The sequence below is a fragment of the Stegostoma tigrinum genome, chromosome 38, assembly GCF_030684315.1.
Source record: "Stegostoma tigrinum isolate sSteTig4 chromosome 38, sSteTig4.hap1, whole genome shotgun sequence".
Classification (NCBI taxonomy): domain Eukaryota; kingdom Metazoa; phylum Chordata; class Chondrichthyes; order Orectolobiformes; family Stegostomatidae; genus Stegostoma; species Stegostoma tigrinum.
Window position 1 is genome coordinate 343,126 of NC_081391.1, and position 19,899 is coordinate 363,024.

Below are 19,899 nucleotides of genomic sequence, written 5' to 3' on the forward strand. Positions count from 1 at the left end.
TACTGACTCTCCAAAGAGCAGCCCACCCAGATTTAACACCTACCCTATCCCTGTAACCCTGCATTTCCCATGGCTAGTAGCCAACCTACATATCCCTGGACACAATATGGGCAATCTATCTAACCATACAACTTTGGACTGTGTGAAGAAATGTAAGCACCCGGAGGAAACCCACACAGACATGGGGAATGTGCAAACTCCACACAGACAGTTGCCTGAGATTGGAATTGAATGTATTATAAGGCAACAGTGCTAACCACTGAGCCACCATGCTGCCCCAGGTAGACAGTATGGTGAAGAAGGCATTTGATATGCTTGCTTTTATTGTTCAGTGCATAGATATAGGAATTAGGTCATGTTGTGGCTGTACAGGACATTGGTTATGTCACATTTGGAACACTGCATTCAATTTTTGTCTCCCTGCTAAATGAAGGATGTTCTGAAACTTTAAATAGTTCAGAAAAGATTTACAAGCATGTTGCCAGGGTTGGAGTGTTTTGAGCACAAGGCAGAGGCCTAATAGGCTGGGGCTATTTTCCCTGAAGCATCAGAGGCTGAGGAGTGACCTTATTGAGATTTATAAAATCATGAGGAGCATGGATAGCATGAATAGCCAAGGTCTTTTCCCCTGGTTTCAGGAGTCCAAAACCAGATGGCATAGGTTTAAGGTAAGAGGGGAATGATTTAAAAGGGCCCTAAGGGGCAACTTCTTCAAGCAGAGAGTCATGGATATTTGGAATGGGCTGCCGGAGAAAGTGGTTGAGGCAGGTGCAACAGCAATATTGAAAAAAACATTTGGATAGGAAGGTATCAGAGGGATATGGTCCAAATGTGGGCAATTGGAACTAACTGAGTGGCATCAAAGTCAGCATGGACCAGTTTGGACCGAAGGGTCTGTTTCTATGATGTATTACTACATTACCCTATGACTCTATAATTCAGTGCCTCAACTTTTTAATTTTTTAAATTGATTCATAGGATAAAGACATCACTGGCAAGGCCAGCATTTATTACCCATCCCTAGTTCCCCAGAGGGCAATTAAGTGGCATACGATACTGTGAGTATGGAGTCACATGAATGCCAGAACTAGTAAGGACATCAAGCAGATGTTCACCTGCACATATGTCAATGTGGTAAACTGCATCCGCTGTACCTATTATGGCTACCTCTACATCGGGGAAACCAAGCGGAGGCTTGGGAACCGCTTTGCAGGACACCTATGCTCAGTTCGCAATAAACAACTGCACCCTCCCAGTCGCGAACCATTTCAACTCCCTCTCCCATTCCTTAGACAACATGTCCATCCTGGGCCTCCTGCAGTGCCACAACGATGCCACCTGAAGGTTGCAGGAACAGCAACTCATATTCCACTTGGGAACCCTGCAGCCCAATGGTATCAATGTGGATTTCACAAGCTTCAAAATTTCCCCTCCCCCCACTGCATCCCAAAACCACCCCAGCTTGTCTCTACCTCCCTAACCTGTTCTTCCTCTCACCTGTCCCCTCCTCCCACCTCAAGTCGCACCTCCATTTCCTACCTACTAACTTCATCCTGCCCCCTTGACATGTCCGTCCTCCCCAGACAGACCTATCCCGTACCTACCTCCCCACCTATACTCACCTTTACTGGCTCCATCCCCGTCCCTTTAACTTGCCTGTCTCATAGAACATAGAACATTACAGCACAGTACAGGCCCTTCGGCCCTCAATGTTGTGCCGACCTGTCATACCGATCTCAAGCCCATCTAACCTACACTATTCCATGTACGTCCATATGCTTATCCAATGATGACTTAAATGTACCTAAAGTTGGCGAATCTACTACCATTGCAGGCAAAGCGTTCCATTCCCTTACTACTCTCTGAGTAAAGAAACTACCTCTGACATCTGTCCTATATCTTTCACCCCTCAATTTAAAGCTATGCCCCCTCGTGCTCGCTGTCACCATCCGAGGAAAAAGGCTCTCTCTATCCACCCTATTGAACCCTCTGATTATTTTATATGTTTCAATTAAGTCACCTCTCAACCTTCTTCTCTCTAACAAAAACAAACTCAAGTCTCTCAGCCTTTCCTCGTAAGACCTTCCCTCCAACCAGGCAACATCCTAGTAAATCTCCTCTGCACCCTTTCCAAAGCTTTCACATCCTTCTTATAATGCAGTGACCAGAACTGTACATAATACTCCAAGTGCGGCCGCACCAGAGTTTTATACAGCTTCACTATAACCTCTTGGTTCCGGAACTCGATCCCCCTATTAATAAAAGCTAAAACACTGTATGGCTTCTTAACAGCCCTGTCAACCTGGGTGGCAACTTTCAAGGATGTGTGTACATGGACACTGAGATCTCTCTGCTCATCTACACTACTAAGAATCTTACCATTAGCCCAGTACTTTGCCTTCTGGTTACTCCTACCAAAGTGCATCACCTCACAGATAATGGGAACTGCAGATGCTGGAGAATCCAAGATAATAAAGTGTGAAGCTGGATGAACACAGCAGGCCAAGCAGCATCTCAGGAGCACAAAAGCTGACGTTTCGGGCCTAGACCCTTCATCAGAGAGGGGGATGGGGTGAGGGTTCTGGAATAAATAGGGAGAAGGAGGAGGCGGACAAAAGATGGAGAAAAGAAGATAGGTGGAGAGGAGAGTATAGGTGAGGAGGTAGGGAGGGGATAGGTCGGTCCAGGGAGGACGGACAGGTCAAGGAGGTGGGATGAGGTCAGTAAGTAGGAAATGGAGGTGCGGCTTGGGGTGGGAGGAAGGGATGGGTGGGAGGACGAACAGGTTAGGGAGGCAGAGACAGGCTGGGCTGGTTTTGGGATGCAGTGGGGGGAGGGGAAGAGCTGGGCTGGTTTTGGGATGCGGTGGGGGAAGGGGAGATTTTGAAGCTGGTGAGGTCCAATGTGAACTTCTTCAGCTTCAAAATCTCCCCTTCCCCACCGCATCCCAAAACCAGCTCAGTTTGTCCCCTCCCCCCACTGCATCACACAATCAGCCCAGCTCTTCCCCTCCACTCACTGCATCCCAAAACCAGCCTGTCTCTGCCTCCCTAACCTGTTCTTCCTCTCACCCATCCCTTCATCCCACCCCAAGCTGCACCACCATTTCCTACCTACTAACCTCATCCCACCTCTTTGATTTGTCCGTCTTCCCTGGACTGACCTATCCCCTCCCTACCTCCCCACCTATACTCTCCTCTCCACCTATCTTCTTTTCTTTCCATCTTCGGTCTGCCTCCCCCTCTCTCCCTATTTATTCCAGAACCCTCACCCCATCCCCCTCTCTGATGAAGGGTCTAGGCCCGAAACGTCAGCTTTTGTGCTCCTGAGATGCTGCTTGGCCTGCTGTGTTCATCAGGCTTCACACTTTATTATCTTGAATCACCTCACACTTGTCTGCATTAAACTCCATTTGCCACCTCTCAGCCCAGCTCTGCAGCTTATCTATGTCTCTCTGCAACCTACAGCATCCTTCGTCACTATCAACAACTCCACTGATCTTAGTGTCGTCTGCAAATTTACTAACCCATCCTTCTACGCCTTCATCCAGGTCATTTATAAAAATGACAAACAGCAGTGGACCCAACACCGACCCTTGTGGTACACCACTAGTAACTGGTTCCAGGATGAACATTTCCCATCAACTACCACCCTCTGTCTTCTTTCAGCAAGCCAATTTCCGATCCAAACTGCTATATCTCCCACAATTCCATTCCCCCGCATTTTGTACAATCGTCTATTGTGGGGATCCTTATCGAACACCTTGCTGAAATCCATATACACCACATCAACCGGTTTACTGCCATCTACCTGTTTGGTCACCTTCTCAAAGAACTCAGTAAGGTTTGTGAGGCACGACCTTCCCTCTCCACCTATCTTGTCCTCTATCCATCTTCGATCCATCTTCCCCACTCTTATTTATTTCAGAACCCTTTCCCTATCCCCTTTTTCTGATGAAGGGTCTAGGCCGGAAATGTCAGCTTTTGTGCTCCTAAGATGCTGCTTGGCCTGCTGTGTTCATCCAGCTCCACACTTTGTTATCTCAGGTAAAGATGGCAGTTTTCTTCTCTAAAGAGCATTAGTGAACCGAATGGGATTTTGCAACAAACTGGCAATGGACTCGTGGACATCAATAGACTGTTAACTCCAGATTTTTGATTTCAAATCAAATTCCACCATCCACTGTGGAAGGAATTAAATGAGGGTCTTCAGAACATTATCTGTGTCTCTGATTCAACAGTCCAGCGATAATGCCTCTAGGCTATCACCTTCCTCTGTGGGTTTATCTCCAAGTGTTGTAAATCTATGGAATTCACTCCCCCAATGTGTAATGAATGTTTGGATACTGAGTAACTCTAAGGAGGAGACAGACAAATTTTTAATTAGTAGTGTGTTTCGGGTGACACAATAGCTCAATGATTAACACTGCTCCCTCACAGAGCAAGGGATTTTGTGTTCAATTCTGACTGTGTCAATGTGCACATTTTCTATGGGTTTCATCCGCATGATCCATTTCCTCCCACTGTGTAAAGATAAGTAGGTCTGATGGATTAGCCATGATAAAGTATCCTGTCATGTCCAGCAATATGTAGGTTAAATGCAGGGTTATGGAGACAGTACACGGTTGGGACGTCATGCTGTTTGGAGGATTGGTGCAAACTTAATGGTCCAAATGTCTGCTATCTGCTATCTGCACTGTAGGTTGAAGGGTGCAGGAGAGTAGAGTTGAAGCCAAGATGAAATCAGTGATGATCATATCAAATGTCAGAGTATTCAGTGCTCTCATTGTGCTGCCTTCACTAGAATAGACATTTTTCTCCTTTAGACTTGATGTCAACCTGCTTGAAGGTATATATTGAATCCTCTTAATCTTCAGCCATTATCTCTCGTAATTGTCCCTAAGGCTCTTTCAGTTTGTTTCTCTTTCTTGTATTATACATTGCTGTGCAAAAGGGATTAGCATCTTGCAATTGCCAAATTGGATTTGTTTTCTTTTATTTTTAGTGACAAGCTTCACAATACTTTAATTTATCCTTTCACTTTGATCTTGCCTACAATGTTACACTTCACAGAATCGCAGAATTATTACAGTGCAGAAGGAGCTGATTCGGTAGATCATGTCTGCACTTAATAAGTTTGCAAATAACACCATAATCAGTGGTACCAGAGATAGTAGGAACTGCAGATGTTGGAGAAAGATGAACATAGCTGGCCAAGCAGCATCAGAGGAGCAGGAAGGCTGACGTTTCAGGCCTAGATCTTTTATTTTCTGAAGAAGGGCCTAGGCCCGAAACGTCAGCCTTCCTGCTCCTCTGATGCTGCTTGGCCTGCTGTGTTCATCCAGCTTGACACCTCATTATCTCTTATAATCAGTGGTGTAGTGGACAGTGAAGAAAATCATCTCAGAGTAAATTGCTGTTTGATCAGATGGGACAATGGGCCAGGAATGGCACATGGAGCTTAATTTCAATAAATATGCGTTGCCTTTTGGTAAGGCAAATCAGGGCAGTGTCTTATACACCTAATAGTAGGGTCATGGGGAGTGTTGATAACCACAAGTCCTTTGGGATGCAGGTTCATAGTTCTTTGGAGGAAGAGTCACAAGTAGACAGGGTAGTGAAAAAGGTGTTTGATACATTTATCTTTAATGGTCAGTGCATTGAGTGTAGCAGTTAGGAGGTCATGCTGCAGGTGTACAGGGCATTGGTTAGGCCAGTTTTGGAATACTGCATTCAGTTGTGGTCTTCCTGCTTTATGAATGATGTTCTGAAACTTGAAATGGTTCAGAACAGATTTACAAGGATGTTGCCAGGGTTTGAGCTTTTCAGCCTTAGGCTGAGGTTGAATAGGCTGGGGTTATTTTCCCTGGAACATTGGAGGCTGAGGGATGATTTTATGGAAGTTTACATAATCATGAGGGGCATGGATAGGATGAATAGTCAAGGTCTTTTTCCCAGGTTAAGGGAGTACAAAACTAGAGGGCATATGTTTAAGATCAGAGGAGATAGACTTGAAAGAGATCTAAGGGGCAACACTTTCATGCAGACAGTGGTGTATATAGGGAATGAGCTGCCAGAGGAAGTAGTGGGAGCTGGTACAATTACAACATTTAAAAGGCATCTGGATGGGTACGTGAATAGGAAGCGTTTAGAGGGATATGGGCCAAATGCTGTCAAATGGGAGATTAATTTAGGAGATTTGGTTAGACCAAAGAGTATGTTTCCATGCTGTACAACTCTGTGACTTTTTGACTTAAAAACTTGGTCGGCACAGTGGTTCAGTGATTAACACTGCTGCCTCACAGCGCCAGGGACCCGGGTTTGATTCCACCCTTAGGTTACTGTCTATGTGGAGTTTGCACATTCTCCCTGTGTCTGCGTGGGTTTTGTCTGGGTACTCCGGTTTCCTCCCACAGTCCAAAAACGTGCAGATTAGATGGATTGGCCATGCTAAATTGCCTGTAGTGTTCAGGGATATGTAGATTAGTGGATTATAGGGGAATGCGTGTAGGGTAATGTTCTGGGTGTCAGCGTGGACTTGTTGAGCCGAAGGGCCTATTTCCACACTGTAGGGATTCTGTGATCTTCCCAGAGTTTGGATGATGCCAATTGCAAGTATGCCCAGATAGAGTAGGAAGGTTTGGCGGTCATCTTTGGTGTGAGGAAGTTCCATCAGTACTTTTAGGATGGGAATTTGTCTCTGTAGCAGATCACAAACCCCAGCTAGGGCTACCGAAGGAAGACAAGGCAGTGCTGACCATAGTTTGTGGCAGAATTCAGCATTGGGCCCTTACTCTCATAGAATATAAGTACAATTTAGAACACTGTCCAGGAAGCCAAGCGGCTAACACAGATGCCTCCCACTGACAGATACTCCACTGGTGTTCCTGGAAGAATCCATTTTGATTTTAAATTTCTGGACACCCTTCCAATCATCTGGGGTTGAAATTTTTTGGACCCAGCCAGGCCAGATCACCATAGCGGGCATATTACTATGGGGAGTAAGGGTGATTGTCCAGAGGAAAAATCGCCACCAGATACTGGCCAAACTCCACCAGGGTCATCCCGGGGTTTCCAAGATGAAGATGCTAGCAAGAAGCTATGTCAGGTACCCAGGGCTAGATACTGACATAGCTGCATTGGTTGGGCAGTGCTCAAAGTTCCAACAAGGACAAAAATCGCTACCAGCCCCACATTCGTGGGATGGGCCAGGTAAACCCTGGACTTGGTTGCATATTGACTATGCCAGTCCTTTCATGGGCTCAATGTGCCTAGTCATTGTAGACACCTATTCAAAGTGGTTGGATGTGCATAAATTTCGTTTGGCAAATTCAGGAATGATGATTGAGAAGCTGTGATCATCGCTTTTGATACATGGATTCCCAGAAGTATTGGCCATGGACAATGGGACGTCATTTACCAGCAGGAAATTTGAAAATTTCCCAAGTCCAATGGCATTTGGCATATAAATACAGCTCCATACCATCTATCATCCAATGATCTAGCGGGAAGAGTGGTCTAAATGTTGAAGGCAGACTTCAAGAAGTAGCCTCATTTGAGAACAAAGTGCCCCACTCCTGTTAGATTATAGAACTACCCTCCACACAACAACAGGGAAAGCTCCAATAGAGTTGCTGAAGGGGAGAAGATTCCGTACCAGGTTAAATCTGATATTTCCCAAACTGTGGTGAGGGGTGAAATGGCAGCAGGATCACCAATGCCAGCTAAATGGTTTCTCTAAGCAAGACAGTCAGTTTAATTCAACAGATGATGTATGCTGCCAGAACCTTAGCAATGGCCCTGTTTGATCCTGCAAGGTTGAAGTGAGGTCAGGTCCTGTGACTTACAAAGTTTGGGTGGGTGATACAGTCCAGAACAAACACATGATCACCTGAAAGCCAATACCTCGCAAACAGGGCAACTGCAAAATATACCTGGCCCCTTAGAATGGCCCGAAGGCCTGGCAGAAACCATAGATGCATCCCCTCCATATAGTATCGAGGAAGTCTAAAAGCCTGAAATGGATGCAACCTCAGTACCATTGCTGCCAGAAGAAGAGAAAGAGACTCTTTCCAGATGTGCCAGGTGCAAGCAGCAGGCCACGGGCTGATACATGCTACCTGCATCTGAGTCCAAGTTGGAGGAACTGGACCTGGGGTGAAAGCTTTGCAAGAGAACCTACAGCCCTACATCCCTGGACTTTGGGGAAGAAGGGGTGTTTGGGCATGCTGAATGTAGTAACTGGAACCTCAGATGGACCTCTTTAATTATGAGGTTCTTGATTGTTAACGTAGGCCAGTCAGGAAAGCCTTTGCTGACTGATGTAGCCAGGAGATTAGAATCTCTTCACAAGAGTGCTGACTCTGAGCTGGCTGGCCACAGCCAATGTTCTGTGCCCTAGTAAATAAACGGGGGCTTGGTGACATGACACCAACTTCTATGCAGTTATTTCAATGTGCTGTGTGAAGCAACAAATGATCAGAATTGGGGTGCGGGATGGTGCACAAAAAGACTAGAATTCAAGATGGAATCTCATTGGGCTACTGAAAGTAAAGAGATATGAAGGGAAAAGTCTGTTGAAAGATTTGAAAACAAGGAAAGGAATTATAAATTGGAGGCATTGCGTAGTTATTACATTGACGTGTTGAGTAATTCTGTTTGAGATTAATTTATTTTTCTGGTGTGAGGAAGTTCCATCAATACTTTTAGGATGGGAATTTGTCTCTGTAGCAGATCACAAACCCCAGCTAGGGCTACCGAAGGAAGACAAGGCAGTGCTGACCATAGTTTGTGGCAGAATTCAGCATTGGGCCCTTACTCTCATAGAATATAAGTACAATTTACCAAAAAGGTAAGTTACTTGCTGAAGTTCTTTTCAAATTCTTTGAATAGTGGCCATTCAGCCAATCATGTCTGTACAGGTTCTCTCAAGGAACAATTTACCTAGACCTACACTTTCACCTTCTCTCAGTAGCCCTGTAATAATCCAATTTCCTCTTGAATGCTACATTCTGAGGCACTGCCCTCCATGGCGGCTCAGTGGTTAGAACTGCTGCCTCACAGGATCAGGGCCCGGGTTTGATTCTATCCTCGGGTGACTGTCTGTGTGGAGTTTCCACATTTTCCTTGTGTCTGTGTGGATTTCCTTTGGGTGCTCCAGTTTCCTCCCACAGTGCAAAAATGTGCATGCTAGGTGATTGGTCATGTTAAACTGCCTGTAGTATTCAGGGATGTGTAGATTAGGTGGGCGAAAGGGTTGGGTCTGGGTGGGATGTTCTGAGGGTTGGTGTGGACTTGTTGTGCTGATGAGCCTGTTTCCACGCTGTAGGGATTCTATGATGATACTAGTTCTATGATGATCCTAAAACTCACTGCATGAAAAAACTTTTCTTCATATAGTCACTGCCTCTTTTGTCAACTGCATTAACTCTACACCCTCTGCTTCTGAATCTTTCCATCACTGGGAGTAATTTCATGATTTTGAACATCTCTAACAACTATTTTTCCCTCCAAGCTGAAAATTCTCAACTTTTTCAGTCCATTCCCATTATCTCTTGACTAATTTGTGAGACTGTTCTCAGTGCTCAATCAAATACCTTCATGCTCTTTCTAAAGTGTGTTATCCAGAACTGGATTTAATACTCTAGTTGAGGTTAAACCAGCATTTTGTATAGATAAAACATATCTTCCTTGCATTGTTATTTAATGTCCCTATTGGTAAAGTAATGGATACACTTCATTAACCTGCCCCACAACTTTTAAAGTCTAAATGCCGTTTAGAATTATTTTATTTAAAATTGCCGCCATACATTCTTCTTATCAAAAGTAACTATTTCAGACTTTTCTGTGTAAGATATAATTTGCCGCATGTCTGTTCATTTATAAGTCTATGTCTGCCTGACATTTGCTTTTTTTCTTTATTCTTGTATAGGACATAGCCATCATTGACAAAGATAAAATTTATTTATCTCCCCTATTTGCCCTTGAACTGACCTGATTTTGAGGTCTTTTGAGAAGGCAGTGTTAAGCTGTGGGTCTAGAGTTACATGTCAGCCAGACTACGTAAGGTGTAAGTTGTGGCAGGAGAGCTCAAAACCATGGTGTGCTGTTCCTGCTCTATGTGGGAAGCTGGGCATATTCCCAGAAACACACGTGTACAGGAAGTGTCTCCAGCTCCAGCCTCTGGAAACCTGGGTTTTACTTTTAGAGATGTGGGTGGGAATATTGTGGAGCCTGTGAAGCTGAGAGAATCATAGATAGCACACAGTGTAAAATGGTCATAACACAGGCCAAGGCTACAAAGGCAGAAATGGAATGGATGACCATCAGAGTAGGAGGACATGGCAGATAGTGCAAGAATTCTCTGAGGCCATTACCTAGAAAAACAGATATGACATTTTGGATCAGAGATAATAGGAACTGCAGATGCTGGAGAATCCAAGATAACAAAGTGTGGAGCTGGATGAACGCAGCAGGCCAAGCAGCATCTTAGGAGCACAAAAGCTGACGTTTCGGGCCTAGACCATTTCTGATGAAGGGTCTAGGCCCAAAACATCAGCTTTCCTGATTCTAAGATGCTGCTTGGCCCGTTGTGTTCATCCAGCTCTACACCTAGTTATCTCATAGCATTTTGAATACTGCTGAGGGGAATGGCCTCTCAGGGGGAACAGTAGCAACAGTCAAATTTGTGACATCATGGTCGTTTTGCTGCATGGAACAAGAGCAAAACATGTAGAAATGCAATAGTCATAGAGTATTCATTTGAACGAGGAACAGATAAGCCATAAATAAATCTCCAGAATGGTATGTTTCCTTCCTTGTACCAGGATCAAGGATGTCTGAGAGTGGATACAGGACATTTTGAAGGGGAGGATGAACAGCCAATTGTTGTAGTACACATTGCTACTAAAACATGGGCTATAAAAGGGTTGAGGCCCAAAAGCAGAATACAGGGAGTTTGGAAGCAAGTTGAAAAGTAGGCCTCAATGGTACTTATTTTAGGATTACGTGCTAGACTACTACTGCGCTATAGTGTTCTATGTTCTATGTTCTAGACAAGAGTAGAAATAGCAGAATGTAACAGTTTAACACATGGGGAAAGTGTGAGGGGGACGGTTTCATAATCCTGCTGCATTAGGTCCAATGCTAGAGGATGTAGGACTAGTGCAAACTGGTTGGGTTACACCATAGCAGGACCCAGACCAATGCCCCAGAAGCTGGAGTTTTGAGTAAGTTTAAACTAAATTGGCAGGGCATGGGAATTTATACAAGGAGTCAGAAGAAGGGGAATCAAGAGCAACAACAAAAGACAGAAAGGGGATTAAGAGAAATGATAGGCAGGGGAATGAAAGGCCAGAATCATACAATGCCACAGTAAAAAAGTGAATTGGATGAACTAATCATTCAAATAAGTACAAACACGTGTCAGGGGTAGTTTGGATAATGCAGATGTGGTTGCAGAGTGACCAGGAATACAAATCGAATATCCAGAACTATAGGGATAACAAAGTGTGGAGCTGGATGAACACAGCAGGCCAAGCAGCATCTTAGGAGCACAAAAGCTGACGTTTCGGTCCTAGACCCTTCATCAGATCCGCCATCTCCCTAGGCCTCCCCCTGACGGAAAGTGAACGGTCAGTTCTCAGCAAGGGGCTCACCTTTGTCCCCCTCCACCCACACATCAATGAATACCAGTCATGTCTGGACATCGAGCAGTTTTTCCACCATCTCCGCCTTCACGCTTACTTCTCTAACCTTGAGCCTAACCTTCCCTCCACTGACCCCTTCACCCGCTCCAACAGAAGTCCTCCTCCTGAACACCACCCTCAGGCCTCCTACCCTACCTCGACCTCAGCTTTTCTGATGAAGGGTCTAGGCCCGAAACGTCAGCTTTTGTACTCCTAAGATGCTGCTTGGCCTGCTATGTTCATCCAGATCCACACTTTGTTATCTCGGATTCTCCAGCATCTGCAGTTCCCATTATCTCTTAACCAGGACTATTCAGCACTTGGGTAGGACAGACACACAAAAAAAGGCAAAACAGTTGCATTACTGAGTTGCATTATTGCTGTAAACACAATATTGAGGAAAGATATTGGCTCGGATAATGTAGGATCTATGTAGGCAGTTTTGAGAAATACCAAAGGGCATAACACACTTTTGGAAGTGGTAGATAAACCACCAATCTGTAGGACTGATTGGGCACGGTATTAAACAGGAAATCAGGAATGAATGCAATAATGGAACATAGGATTTTATAGCAGAACACTAAAAAAAAGGTAGAATGATAGAGAGTGACTGTACAGTCAGCATGGATTTACATAAGAGAATACTTGACAAATTAGTCCGTTTCTTGGTGGATGTAACTGGTAAAGTTGATCAGACTAGCCAGTGAATCTGGTTTATTTGGACTTCCACAAACTTTTGATAAATTTCTACAGAAGAGAAAATAAAAGTTGGGTTGTGTATTGACAGGGATAGAAAATTGGTTAGCAGACAGGAAACAAAGTATATAGGATTAAATGGGCATCTTTCTGAATGGCAGGCAGTGACGAGTGCGATATTGCCGGTATCATTACTAGGTCACAGCTATTCACAATATACGTTAAAGATTTAGATAAACAAAGAACAGTGCTGCATTAGAACAAGCCCTTTGGCCCTCCAAGCCCGTACCGACACATTTTGTCCTGCTGAAATAAAACTGTCTTCACTTCCAACATTCATTTTCCCTCTATTCCCTTTCTATTCATGCATTCATCCAGGTGCTTGCTGAATGCTGCTATTGTCTCTGCTTCTACCACCACCTCTGGCAGCACATCCCAGGCTCTCACCACCCTTTGTGTGAAAAACGTGCCTCACACATTTGATTTCAAGTTCCCCCCTCGCTCTGTGAACCTGTGTTCCCTAATAATTGAGCTTTCCAGCCTGGGAAAAAGTCTCATACTTTCCACTCTGTCCATGTCATTCACAATCTTTTAAACTTCTATCAGGTCACCCCTTAACCTCCTGCGTTCCAGTGAAAACAAATGCAGTCTACCCAACAAGGAATTAGAAGGGCTAAAAGAGGTCATGAAAAGTCATTAACAAACAGTATTGTTGAAGATCCCCAGGCTTTTTATACATACATAAAAAGCAAGAAGGTCATCAGGGAAAGGGTTGGCCCATTCAAGGACAAATGAGGGAATCTCTATGCGGAGCTGAGGTAGGTGAGGTCTAAAATGAATACTTCATATCAGTATTCAACAAAGAGAACGGATTGGTGAAGGATGATCTCAGAGAAGAGAGTGTTGAATTTCTAAGCCGAGTTGCTATTAAAAAGGAAGAAGTGTTGTGTGTTTGAAAAAGTATTAAGACAGATAGGTCCCCAGGTACTGATGGGATCCATCCCAGAATATTGAAGGCAAGAAAACAAACTGCTGGAGCATTGACAGATGTCTTTATATCCTCTTTGTACACAGGTGAGCTTCCGGACGACTGGAGAATAGCCAATATTGTCCCATTGTTTAAAAAGGGTAGCAGGGATAATCCAGGAAATTACACGCCTGTGAGCTTTATGTAAATAGTAGAGAAATTATTGGAAAAGGTTCTCGAGACAAGATCTATAAGCATTTAGAAGCAAATAGACTGATTAGCGATAGACAGCATGGTTTTGTGCAGGGGAGGTCGTGCCTCACTAAATTGATTGAGTTTTTTGAGGAGGTGATGAAGATGTTTGATGAGGGAAAAGTGGCTGATGTTGTCTACATGGACTTCATTAAAGCTTTTGACAAAGTCCTTCATGGCACACTGGTACAAAAGGTGAAGTCATATGCTAAGAGGGGTGGGCTGCCAAGATGGATACGAAACTAGCTTAGTCACAGTAGACAACATTTGGCCTGGAAGTATGCTTTTCAGAATGGAAGATTGAGACTAGTGGTGTTCCATGGAGATCAGTGCTGGCACTCTGCATGATCTACATGATGATTTGGAGGAAAACATAGCTGGTCTAATCAGGAAGTTTGCAGAAAATACAGAGATTTGTGGATTTGAGAATAGTGAGGAGGATACAGCAGGATATAGATCAGTTGGAGTCATGGCCAGAAAAATGGCATTTAGAGTTTAAGCCGCACAATTGTGAGGTGTTGCATTTTGGAAAGTCAAGTACAGTTGGAAATTATACTGCGACTGGCAGAACCCTTAGGAGTATTGATATGCAGAGAGTTCTGGATATGCAGACCCTCAGATCACAGAAGGTGGCAACACAAGTAGATAAGTTAGTATAAATGATCGACAGCATGCTTCCCTACAATGGAAGGAGCATTGAGTAGAAGGATACACATGTAATGCTGCAGCTTTATAGAACTTTAGTTAGGCCACGCTTGGAATATTGAGTACAGTTCTAGTCACACACTACCAGAAGGATATGGATACTTTGGTGAGGGTGCAGAAAAGGTTTACCAGGATGTTGCCTGGTATGGAGGATTTCAGCTATGAAGGAAGGTTGAATAGACTGCAATGGTCTAAGAGGATATAATCGACCCTCCCTTCTCGATGATTATCTTTGGTGAATACTGACACAAAGTATTCATTTAAGACCTCTTCTACCTTGTCTGGCTCCACATAGAAATTCCCTCATCTGTCCAAGTTAAGTGGGCCAACCTCTTCCCTGGCTACCCTCTTGCTTTTTAGGTATGTATAAAAAAAGCCTAGGAATTTTCATTAGTACTGTTTGCTAATGACTTCTCATAACTCCTTTTAGCCCTTCTAATTCTCTGCTTAAGTTCTTTGTTATTTTTCTTATCTATGTCAAGGGCTTTGTCAGTGACGAGGGATCATAAAATCTCAAAATCTGCAGATGACACAAATCTGGTTGGAACAGTAAACTGTGAGAAGGATGCAGAGATGTTGCAGTTCGGACAGCCTGGGTGAGAGGTCAGATGAATGGCAGTGCAGTATAATGTGAATAAATGAGAGCTTATCTGCTTTGGTGAAATTTAGAAATGTAGATTATTATTTGAATGACTGTAAACTGAGAGAGTGGAATGTTCATTGAGACCTTATGGCACAGTGGCACAATGCTGCCTCACAGTGTAAGGAATCCGGATTTGATTATGTGACTGTCTGTGTGGAGTTTGTGTGTTTTCCCTTGTCCACATGGGTTTTCTCCGGCTGCATCAGTACTTTCCCACAATCCAAAAGATTTGGTGGATTTAGCAAATGTTTGTAGGGTTACGGGAGAGGGTGGATGGGTGCTGATGGGTTTGGGAGAGATGCTGTTCAGAGGGTTAGTGCAGATTTGATGAGCAGAACTGCTTACTTCTGCACTGTAGGGATTCTATGACCTGAATGTCCTTCTACAGCAGTCAATGAAAGTAAGAAAGCAGGTGCAGCAAGCAGTAAAGAAGGCAAAATGTGCAGGGGCCTTCATGGCAAGAGAATATGAGTACAAGAACAAGGATGCCATGCTGTAACTGTCCAGGGCATTGTGAAGCCACACCAAGAGTGTTAAATGCAGTTTTGGTCTTATCTGAGGAATGGTATTTTTGCTATAGAGGGAGTACAGCAAATGTTTACCAACTTGATTCCTGGAATGGGAGGATTAACATATGAGGAAAGCTTGAATCAGGTATGATTGTATTCACTGGAAAAATGAGGGAGCATCTCATAGAAATCGATAATATTCTAACAGGGCTAGACAGGTTAGATGCAGAAAAGTTGTTTCCAATGTGGGTGAATCGAGACCAGGGATCATAGTTTAAAGATGTCATAAACCTTTTGTGACTAAGATAAGGAGAACTTACTTCAACCAGAGAATGTGTCTGTGGAATTCACTACCACAGAAAATGGTTGAGGTCAAAGCATTGTGATTTCAAGAAGGAGGTAAATATAACTCTTATGTTAAAGGGATCAAAGGATATGGAGGATGGTGGGCTTAACGTATTGAGCTTGATTATCAGCAATGACCATTATGAATAGCAAAGAAGGTTCGAGGGGGTCAAATGGCTTACTCCTGCTCCTATCTTCTATGTTTCTGTCAACAGTGGTCACATAGTCACCATTAAACATTTTCAGTCCATTTCTTTGTTAATTAATTCAAATTTCACCAAGTGCCATGATGGGATTCACCCATATCCCTAGAACACTACCCCAAGGGCTCTGGATTATAAATCCACTGACACTATCACTGCCATATGACTACACTTCCCACTGTTTACCATCATTCTGAGCTTTGTATCATCTGCAAATTCTATATGTCAGAAAGAGCAAGGGTTAGTAATACTGACAGCAATATTTACAAACAACAGTTTTATTTATATCCACACATAATCTTCAGTGAAACACATGGGCTAATGTTACCTTAGTGCTTCAATTCCAGTATCTCGCATTTTGAAGGCACCGCAGAGATACTTTACACCCAAATCTCCAAGAATATTGAAGTCAAGATGAAGTTCTTTAATTGTTCTCAGCTCAACGAGAAAGGTTGCAAGAGCCTGGCAAGAATTCGCAGAAAGATCGCTCAAGGAAATCCTAGGATATTTGAAAACAGACAAAAGCCAGTTGGCGTATTTTATAGATGTAATGCGATTTGGTTAACATGACGCAAATTAGAATCTGAATAGGAAAAGTCCTGGTAGTTGTCTCATCATTTCTGAGCCAAAGGTAAAAGATTCAAATTCTTCTCTCGAGGTCTGAATACACAATCGAGGCTAACAGCCCACTGCAGTACTGAGGGATTGCTGCACTGCCAGAGGAGAGATCTTTCAGATAATTAAGGCCACATTGAGCCTCTCAATTGGCCCTGACAAATTCCTCTGCTACAATTCAAAGAAAAAATAAGGCTGTTGCCCCAATGCCTTGGCCAATTTTTAATCCTCAACCTAAATCATGACAGTTTATCTAGTTATCATTGTTGTGCTGTGGGAACCCGTGATACTGTGATACTGTGATCAGCCAGTGCTTCGAGAGACTGGTCATGGCCCACATCAAGTCCAGTCTCCCAAACTGCCTCGATCCCCTACAATTTGCCTACTGACACAGCAGGTCCACAGAGGATGACATATCCCTAGCCCTGCACTCATCCCTGGAACATCTGGATAACAAAGATACTTGTATCAGACACCTGCATGTTGATTACAGCTCAGCCTTCAACACCACTATCCCTTCCAGATCGATTTCAAAACTGCATGACCTTGATCTTGGCTCTGCCCACTGCAGCTGTATCCTCAGCTTTCTGACCCTTAGGTCGCAAACAAGGATAGGTAACTGCACATCCTCCACAATAACAGTCAACACTGGAGCAACCCCTCCCCCCCCAAGGATGGATCCTCAGCCCACCACTGTACTACCCATACACCTATGACTGTGTTGCCAAATTCCAAACATACGTCATCCCGCCGCAGGGGGACGAATATCTAACAACAATGAGTCAAAATTCAGAAGGAAGACAGAGGACTTGGTGATGTGGTGCAATGAAAACAATCGTCTCTCAATGTCAGCAAAACTAAAGAACTGATCATTGACTTCAGAAAGAAAAGAGGAGAACACACCCCCCCCCCCCAACTATATCAACGAAACTGAGGTTGAGAGATGAATAGCATCACATTCCTCTGAGTGACGATAACTGATGACCTGTCCTGGATTTTCCACGTAAATGTGAGTCAAAAAGGAACAACAACACCTCATCTTCCTCAGGTCACTCAGGAAATTTGGAATGTCCATATGGTCCCTCACCATCTTCTACAGATGTACCATTGAAAGCACATTGTCCAGGTGCATAATGGCCTGGTACAGCAACTGCACTACTCAGGACTGTTAGAAACTACAGAACGTGTTGTGCACTGCCCATACCATCACAGAAGCCAACCTTCCATCCACGGACTCCATTTACTCTCAGGCCAACATCATCAAAGATCCATCACATCCTGATACCTGCTACAACCTCTTCCATCATGCAGAAGATACAGAAGCCTGAACACAAGCACAAGCTTCTTTCTGGCCGTTTATCAGACTGTAGAACAGACTCAACCCGCAAATAATGTAAAGAAGGGTCCAGACCCAAAATGTCAGCTTTCCTGCTCCTCTGATGCTGCTTAGCCTGCTGCATTCATCCAGCTTTACACTTTGTTCTCTCAGATTCTCCAGCATCAACAGTTCCTAGTATCTCCTAATCTACACTGTAACCTGTATGTCTCTAAGTCTTTCTGATCTGTACATCCGTTGCTTGCTGTGATCTGTCTATACTGCTTATAAACAAAGCTTTTAGTGTATTTTAGTACACTTGACAATAAAGTCATTGCTATAATCCCTGTCCTATTTGTTGAGGCTCCAGTCACCTACCAGTAAATGCTCACCATCTGTATGTTATTGAACATAATTAATGTATAATTAATGTAATATCCCCATTCTACATTGTATTATTCAATGAAGCAATTATACTGTGAACAAGAGGAAACTGAAAATATTTCCATTTTTCTCCCATACCACTGGTCTTGAGGCCATCTAGTGGAGAGGCAGAGAAAAGCATTTCAAGGAGGAAAGAGAATTATCCAGATGTGTTATTTTCAGAATGAAACTTATTTATTCAAATTTGCAAGCTAGTGCTGACTGATGCTTACCTGAGACACTGCATTTTGGAGCCGTGGTTTGTTGATATTTGACACAGGAATCTGACACCAATGTCAGTTATCTTATTTGCACTGATATCCAGGTCCAGTAATTCTGAGTTCTCCTTGACAGCAAAAGCCAATTCTTCACAACAATTCGACGTTAGGTTGTTATGTTTCAAACTGAAAGAATACATATTTATAATTTAGAGAGATAATTCTAAGGTAATTCTAATGAACTCATTCTTTATTAACCTGTGAACAATTCCAGTGCAGGGGTAAATTTAGCATTAATTATTTTAAGATTATTTTCAGGTGACATGATAGAAATAATTCTGAATTTTGCAGTAGCATTTGAAGCTATTCAGCCCCAAACATGTGCGTTGAATCTGTTTCATCTGTTTTAAATGACCTTCAATTTCCACAGCGCACCTACAGAGAGAGAAAAACACAATTCACAGATGGAAACATTGCAAGTCTTCAATGCTACTATTGAGAGCTAATAAGTGACCTAAGCTAGTTCTTCTCAAGAACATCAGTTAGATCCACATGCCAATCAGACAATGGCAAGGTCCTGGGCAGGTCTCCATTTGGAATCAAAAGTCCAAGCGCCTTGTGTCGGCATGGATGGTACATGGGGAGTGTGTGGGGATAACATAGAAATATAAAATATAGGATCAGGAGTTGGCCATTCAACTCTTCAAGTCTGCTTTGTCAATCAATATATCATGGCTGATCATCGAACTCTGTACTCTATTCCCACTTTCTCCAAATCACCTTTCATTTCTTTTTTATTTTCTATTCTATTTTACTTGATGTAATCTGTTGCTAGATCCTTTCTCACTGAATTCTAAAATGCTCCTTCTGCTATTGTTACAACATTTTTGGCAACGTTATGAGTATCGTCCTTTGATCTGATTCAATATTTAACTTCACTTTTATTGGTGGAAGTGGGTTCAACTGAGACTTTCGAGAGGGCATTGGATGATGGTATTTGGATAGAAAAGGTGTGCATGGATATGGGGAAAAGACAGGAGATTGGCACTATGTAATAGGCTAAATGTAGCTGGCCTGAATGGTCTGCTTCTGCTCCATAATAATTCTGTGATTTTTGCTAGTCACAGGCACTGCCATATTACTGATTGTGATTTGTGCTTGAAAGGAATATAACTTTGTTGTAAACCATGCATTAGTTCTAAAATGCTAGCCATTGCCTATGTATCATCGTAATCTTTACTAGAACAAGAACAAAGAACAAAGCAGCACACCAAACCTGTGCCAGCACACTTTGTCCTTCCATGCTAAAACTGTTTCCACTT

At 43.3% G+C, this 19,899-nt stretch overlaps 1 protein-coding gene across 2 annotated transcripts in view; it reads right to left on the reverse strand.

Annotated features, from left to right (window-relative positions):
* Positions 1 to 19,899, reverse strand: part of LOC125447197 (NACHT, LRR and PYD domains-containing protein 3-like) — a 110,613-nt gene that overhangs the window by 13,640 nt on the left and 77,074 nt on the right. For both annotated transcript variants that reach the window (XM_059640764.1, XM_059640762.1), the window contains 2 exons: positions 18,593 to 18,763; positions 16,335 to 16,505 (listed from right to left, as the gene is read on the reverse strand). In XM_059640764.1, the coding sequence (XP_059496747.1) occupies positions 16,335 to 16,505; positions 18,593 to 18,763 (342 nt within the window). The remainder of the gene's footprint in view (positions 1 to 16,334; positions 16,506 to 18,592; positions 18,764 to 19,899) is intronic.